Raw genomic sequence first — 7,767 nt, forward strand, 5'->3', positions numbered from 1 at the left:
TATGTCAAATTCTCTCTCCTTCCATTCAGTCTCCTCAATTTGAATTAGCATGACTTTTCTTATAACTTTCTCTTATAAGCACTAAAAATTTTGCCAAGATAAGGACTTCCACAGCAGTCCTTAGGGATGCTGAAATTATTTAGTGCAGATGTAGAGAAAGAGATAAAGATAAAATTACTACATTATTCTGTGCAGAATCCTGAGTTCCTTTATGTGGCCTCAAATCATGGGATATATATGACAGTTTTAAGTTCTATTTAAATAATAGCTTTCCCATTATTTGTACTTCTATACTCTCTTCTAGAAAATGCATACTTTATTCTAAGAAATCTGAGACTGAGGCATGCTATGTCTGCATTCATCAGTCTTTCAGGTTGCATTTCTGTGTCTAGAAAAAAAAGCAAACTACTGGAACTTCCCCCAGTGGGGGTGAGGGAGAGGAATACCATGGGACTATTTATTTCAAAAGTATTTGTATGCAGTCAAGTAAGGGCAATTTTTATTTCACAGCTTTATATTATATTGCAACCATCATTTTATTTTTCTACTGTAAAGTAATTTTAATAAATTTCCATATATAAGATCGGGTCACCTAATACCAAAACAAAAAAGGCTTTCCAGCCAAACATCTAGTCCAATGTTTTTTCTGTAAGAAGAATTTGATGGATCATTAGTTTTTTTCCTCATTAAGTTATTTTGTCTTAATATAGAAATAGTCTGAATTTGATTTCTACCACAAAGTAATCATAGGTATTTTAAGCATATAAATAGCCATAAATTGCAACAAGAGAAAGAGCCCTATCATTCAGAAATATGATAACCACATGGCCTGTCTCAGTAATTTGTGCCTTGGTTTTGCCTAACAATAACCACTTGAACCGTCTGCTGGAAGTTTAGCTCAAAGTGTATTGGTTACCGAGGTGGGACCTGGTGTGGACTTCCTTCCCAAGAAGGAAGTGGACTGGCCCGAGCACATGCTCAGAGGCAACTGCTGCTTTGCCAGTGTTGGACTTGGCCCAGACACATTAGCAACCCACAGGCCTCGTGCATCTGCTCTCCTTGTTAACACCGACCCACTCAGCAACCCCCATGCTGCTGTTACTAATCAGCCATGCTGGCTTTGGAAACTCATGCTCAGTTTGTCAATAGATGGAGCTACTGCCATCTCAGGGCACATCCTGAGACCAGTGCTTCCCCATCTGCCTGCCTGCCTCTCACCAAAAAGGGGTAATACCATGTTACGTGGAAGGTAGCCTGCCTGGGAGGGAGGGGGACGTGTTTGGCCAGGACTTCCTGCTGCGGAAGGTGGGTTCTAAAGTAGTATTTCTCCCACTATCTGTGGTGAAGAACCAGCTGGGGTTTTTCTAACCTCTCATAGAGCAGTGCAATAAATTGGTCTTCATTAAATTCATTTATTGTGCACTACAATAAATGAATTGCTAGAAAGGTGAAATAAAAAGCCATACAAAGTGTGAACACCGATTTTAAACATGCAATTCAGTAGGCATAAAATTACTCTGTCAAATGACCATAAAAGTTTCTTATTACTTAATCTCAGTTTTGGGGCTCATCTTATCATGGACTGGTTACATTTTGTAGACTGGCCTCAGTCCATAGACAGCAGTTTGGGTGGCATTATCCTAAAGCAAACCAGAAATGGGCTTCAGGCTGTGAATTACTAGCAAGAAACTAAAAGCCCTGTTGAGAATAACTGCCCAGAGACTAGAGTGCCTTCAAAAGAGATGAGGCACACTTTATCGCATGCAGAGCTATGAGAAAGCCACACACATTTAATGAGATGGTTCTTGTTAACCGTCTCCAAGAATACTCTTATGTATATTTCCGATAGACGAAGACAGCATAGCCCTCTCAATGCCATCACAGGGAAATTCAACCTGTCACCAACAAACATGACTTTTCCTTTTTTAAAACAGGGCACAGTGGGCTTTGAAAATCAGATCAACAAATGCTTGGAGCTGGCAGAATACCTCTATGCCAAGATTAAAAACAGAGAGGAATTTGAGATGGTTTTTGATGGTGAGGTAAGTTGTCATCCTGGACTAGATGTATAGCATTTCTGGAAAATCTTTTGAGGGAAGCTCCTGAAGCTGTAGTGTCCCACATTGCCAGAAGCTGCTTCTGAATTTTCATTCTAGCACTCTTCATTTACTTCCCTCTGTGTCCATGAGTGTTTCTTCCGGTAGCATTGGGATGACTTTTCCCCTTCACCTCTTCTAATAAAGAAATAGTTCTCAGCCAGCCCTTCGTAGGCAAGAGGTCTTTCCTTGGCAGGTCTGAATCCTGTATAATTCTGGGGTCTTATTATGGTGTTATACCTCCATGATAAAGTGTTCCTCAGTTCCAAGAAGCTTATAGGATGGGTATATCCTTGTCTTCCAAGACTGGTTCTAAAATGAAGTTCTACTTTACAATAGATTCATTATGAAGAGAGCAAGATACAATTGTCTCTGCCCTGAGTTCAGATCCGCATTGCACACAGTAAGGTACTTGTCATACCAGTGTTGGCTGAGTGCCTGCTGTGTGCCTTGCCCCAGGCCAGGAGCTGGATTATAGAGTAGTGACCAAAACAGGTACTGTCTCTGCCCTATTGGAGCTCGCAGTTGAATGAAGAAATTTGGAATAGGAACCAGTGCTGAACAAAAGGAAATCCACTCATAATTCAGTGTAATAAAACACCACCTGCATTCAATTCAGTCTATTTATCAGGCACCTAAACTACTAGGAACACACTGGAGAGTCTCCAAATGAGCGAAAGAGAGCCCTGAGCAGTTCAAATCAGTCATACAGTGCTCACACGTTTCACCTCTGGGACCTCACTCTCGTCATTTACACTAATTTAAACATTCTACTAGCAGGTTAAAACAAATGTAATGTCTCTAGACCATGAGAGGCAGGCACAGTGATGGCAGACAGCAACTAGGAAGGAAACTGAAAAACTATAACAAGAATACAGAAGGACTTAAAAAGCATGAGAGTCTTTAGGGCAGGAACACTAAACAGTTCTAGGCATCTCAATAAGCCCTGTCTTATAAATTAGAACCAGTTTTAATGTTCATTATGATAATCCTGAGTCTTCAGGGAAAGTTCATTATCGATAGAGTAAACTCAAAGTATTCAGTACCAATAAAATTAACTATGTTTTGAGCATCTTCTATACATGAGGCACTACAAAATGGCAAGATGGATAACACCCCTTTTTAAAATGACCCAAATGTAATTTTTTTAACATTTCAGTGTTGAAAGGTGGGTAACTTTAGTCACCTAGAAAATGGGTTATGGGAAACAGCTCTCTTGTCAGAGATGATGGGATTAACCAGGCTTTGTTCTCCCAAGTGCAGAAGTAACATGAAGCCTTTTCTTATCCTTTTTTTTTGTCTGAGAGACTTCCGCCAAGGGTCCATAGGGGTTTTGGGACAGCTTTCTCTCAAGTTCTCATAATTTTTCTGTTTTGTTTGTATGCATGCTTGTCTGTGAAAATCTCCACAGCCTGAGCACACGAATGTCTGTTTCTGGTATATTCCACAAAGCCTAAGGGGCCTTCTGGATAGCCCTGAGCGACGGGAAAAACTACACAAGGTATGGAATCACTCCTTGTCTCATCTAACCCTCTGCAGTTTCTCTGGCTGGTCAGAACATACTCACTCTGATGTGTCTTTCTAACAGAGGAGAAATAAAAGCTAAAGGCTTGGGGTGGTAGGGAAACCTACCTGTTATAGTCTTCTTGGGTCTGAATTGTCCCCTCACTGTGGTTCAGATCCGTGGGAACCTCTGGGGGACGCATCCCTGCCTTAGGTTGGTGTTCGTCATTAGAGGGGTCATATGCAGGGCAGTTGAATAATATACATATTCCTAGGAACTTTCGTATTACACTATGTCTGTTAAAATATCTTTTACTAAGTTCACGTCTGCTCTAATGCTGACTCATTCTAGTTGTCGGTTTCTATATCTAGTTTATATATTACTTATAGTTGTGTGTATTGTATTTAATTTATATAATATTTCATTCGTCTAACCATTCAGCAAATATTTGTTGAGCAGAAGCCACACGCCAGACAGTATCCTAGGCACTGGATTATACAGAAGCCCTAATTTGTGTTGTTGGCCATGTGAATTTTTCATTTTTGTTTTTGATTTTGAATTTATTATCATTGTCCTATGTCCGACTTTCAAAATTCAGTTGCACAGTACTGTCTGTAGGAATGTGTGATTGGGTAGACTTAAACAGTCATTAGAGGCCATCATCAAAAAGCCTACAAATAATAAATGCTGGAGAGGGTGTGGAGAAAAGGGAACCTTCCTACACTGTTTGTGGGAATGTAAATTGGTGCAGCTACTATGGAGAACAGTATGGAGGTTGCTTAAAAAAACTAAACAAAAGGTTACCGTATGATGCAGCAATCCCACTCCTGAGCATATATCCAGAGAAAATTCTAATTCGAAAAGATACGTGCACCCCATTGTTCATAGCAGCAGTATTTACAATAGCCAAGACATGGAGACAACCTAAATGTCCATAGACAGAGGAATGGATAAAGAAGATGTGGTACATATATACAATGGAATATTACTCAGCCATAAAAAAGAATGAAATAATGTCATTTGCAGCAACATGGATGGGCCTAGAGATTATCATACTAAGTGAAGTACGTCAGAAAAAGATAAATATCACATGGAATGTGAATGTGGAATCTAAAAAAATGATATAAATGAACTTACAAAACAGAAACAGACTTCACAGACATAGAAAATAAATTTATGGTTACCAAAGGGGAAAGGGGATGGGGGAGGGATAAATTAGGAGTTTGGGATTAGCAGATACAAACTACTTTATATAAAATAGATAAACAACAAGGTCTTACCATATAGCACAGGGAACTACATTCAATATCCTGTAATAACCTATAATGGAAAAGAATCTGAAAAAGAATATGTGTGTATAACTGAATCACTTTGCTGTCCATCTGAAACTATCACAATGTTGTAAATCAACTACATGTCAATTTAAAAAATTAGTCATTAGATACTAGCCAAGGAAGAAACTTGTACAAGTAATAAAAAGAAAATTGCTCTTTTTTCCAACTAAGAAATGGGTTGCATTTTGAAAAAGAGCATGGTGTATCAGTCTTGAGTTTTGTTTTGTGTTTTCCCTCACAAGGTGGCCCCGAAAATCAAAGCCCTGATGATGGAGTCTGGCACAACCATGGTTGGCTACCAGCCTCAGGGGGACAAGGCCAACTTCTTCCGGATGGTCATCTCCAACCCAGCCGCTACCCAGTCTGATATCGACTTCCTTATTGAGGAAATAGAGAGGCTGGGCCAGGATCTGTAATTGCCGTCCATAGAACATGAGTTTCTGGGACTTCCCTTTCCCCTCTGGTATTCTAGAACAAACTCTATATGTTGCTGAAACACATAGGCCATTTCATTGAGGGAAAACATAATATCTCGAAGAATACTGTTAAAACCTTACTTAAGCTTGTTAGAGTTAGCAGGAAATGATGTTCTTTTTCAAAAGTTGCACATTAGGAGCACAGTATATATGTACAGCTATATATACCTCTCTCTATAAATATATGTCTGTATAGTGAGTGTGGCTTAGTAATAGATCGCAGTATGTCTCCCACTCTATGAGAATTCAGTTTACCTTCAGCAGTTACTGAGGGGCCAGACATGCTGCAAACCAGCTTGTGCAACAACCCCTGGAAAGATGTTTTTCAAAATGCCAGGTGTCGGGGACCAAGGGAAATGCTGTTGGCAGGAGTTGACTTCATTGTCGGTATTTCTCCTGCCTGAAGTGATGATGGATGAGAAAAAGCACCACTGGCTGACAAGAGTCCCGCCCTTCCCATTAGTATCCTGTGAGGGGAAATCAGTAGCAGAGTCATTGTTTCAGGTGTACTATTGCTGTATTTTTAGAGATTAATTTGTATAGATTGTGGATATTTCTGTTGTCTGACCTTGGGGCAGAGTGGAAGAACACATGTAATGATTTCAATGACTGTTTAACAGTAGGTATATGAAATATTTGCTTATTTATATTCAGAGATTTACCATGTTAAAGAGGCGTCTTGTATTTTCTTCCCATTTGTAATGTATCTTATTTATATATTAATGCAGTAAGTTCTGAAAACTGATTATGGTATTTTCGTGCACTTGTGAGCCAAAGAGAAAAGATTAAAATTAGTGAGACTTGTATTTATATTAGAGTGCCCTTAAAATAATGATTTAAGCATAAGTTTACTGTCTGTAAGAGAACTCTGATACTGTACATAACGTATATATGGAAATCCTGTTACTTACATAGCATCTGCTCTTCTATTACCCTCTCTGTCTGGCTGTATGTCTGGTGTTCTCTACGCTTTTCTAGTAACTGTTGCGTAATAACTAGATGCCCTGTAATTTTGTAGTAGCTCATGACCAATCTCTGTGACTTGCTTAGCACAAACCTAAGGCAATGTTTCCCAAGACCTTCTGAAGTCAGATAAACTGACCAGGCTCACAACTGTTTTTGAAGAAAGGAAATTCACACTGTGCGTTTTAGAGTATGCAAGAAGAATATAAACAAATAAAAATATTCTCCGTGGAGAATTTGAACAAAATTTTCTTTTAGTATCTGTTTCATGCAGAAAGAGAGGTTTCCAGTTATAGTTACTGGGATCACCACAGCCCATTCACTCTCCACTAGCTGGCTTTAGGTGATGCTCGGTACCTTTGTTAAGTTGGGACTCAACCCACAGTCTTAGGTTCCCAAGCCCCTTATCTAAAAATCATTGGGATTCTAATTAAATAAAATTTGCAATTCACACCTGGAAAAAGAAAAGCCATTCCTGTTTTTCATTTTCCTATCTGAATCTTGGAGTTCCATTCATTCAGTTACTCAACAAATGTTTTCTTCCTCTGTGGCAGGCAGTGTTCTAGCACTAGGGTTGCAGAGGTGTGCATGGCAGACAAATTTTCCTTCTCGTGGGGATCTTCCATCACTTGGTGTCTGTGGTATCTGAATACGTCTGAGAGCACAGAATTGTGCCTTCCTGCTGTTTATGCTTGTACAGTGGGCCCAGTTCACTTTCTCAGGAAACATATTTTGGTGCTGGATCATTATGAAATAGGGTCCATTTTCTACAATATTCTATTAAGCTATGATAATACTATCTCACTCATTTGGAATACAAGGAGTTCCCTATTTGGCACTTGTAGGGATTAAATGAGTCATTTGTAATTAACATACTGATTGTACAAGTAACTATTGTATTAAACAAACTGGGCTCCATAAGGAGGTGATGATAAAGTCACTTTATTCTTTCTCTTACTTTTCCTTCAAATCCCCTCTGTGGGCTGATTGTTTCCACGCCTCCATTTGAATTCAGGCCGATCCCATAGCTTTCCTGGCCTCTCAGTCACAAGAACAGTCTCATTTTAGCAACTAAATGTCCAGGTCACTGTGATAAGCAAGACCTCAAATTTGTATACAATATAGAGCTCCTCCCCTTCCTCCCTCTGGTACCTTTCAGGCTGCAATCCCTGGTGGGAGGGGGGAGGGGAATGGGTGTGAGGCTGGTGGTGGGGTAAAGTCAGCTGCTTTGTTTACTCTTTCAGCCTCATTTCTACTCCCTAGCTACTGTATTTTCCCATCTAGGGTCAGGTCTAGGGGGAGAAGGGGTCAAAGTAACAAAGACACAATTTTAGGTAACTGTTAAATTGACATCTGGCATCCGGTCCCCTGGTCTGAGATTTTCTTCTCATGGG

At 39.7% G+C, this 7,767-nt stretch overlaps 1 protein-coding gene across 2 annotated transcripts in view; it reads left to right on the plus strand.

The window, feature by feature from the left end:
- GAD1 (glutamate decarboxylase 1) overlaps window positions 1-7,517 on the plus strand; it is a 41,470-nt gene extending 33,953 nt beyond the window's left edge. Inside the window, exons 16-18 of one of the 2 annotated variants that reach the window (XM_036859090.1) lie at window positions 1,935-2,042; window positions 3,508-3,597; window positions 5,177-7,517. In XM_036859090.1, the coding sequence (XP_036714985.1) occupies window positions 1,935-2,042; window positions 3,508-3,597; window positions 5,177-5,350 (372 nt within the window). In that variant the 3' untranslated portion in view covers window positions 5,351-7,517. The remainder of the gene's footprint in view (window positions 1-1,934; window positions 2,043-3,507; window positions 3,598-5,176) is intronic. The other variant, XM_036859089.1, reaches the window with a different exon arrangement.
- Window positions 7,518-7,767: the final 250 nt, after the last annotated feature.

The sequence above is a fragment of the Balaenoptera musculus genome, chromosome 7 (assembly GCF_009873245.2).
Source record: "Balaenoptera musculus isolate JJ_BM4_2016_0621 chromosome 7, mBalMus1.pri.v3, whole genome shotgun sequence".
Classification (NCBI taxonomy): domain Eukaryota; kingdom Metazoa; phylum Chordata; class Mammalia; order Artiodactyla; family Balaenopteridae; genus Balaenoptera; species Balaenoptera musculus.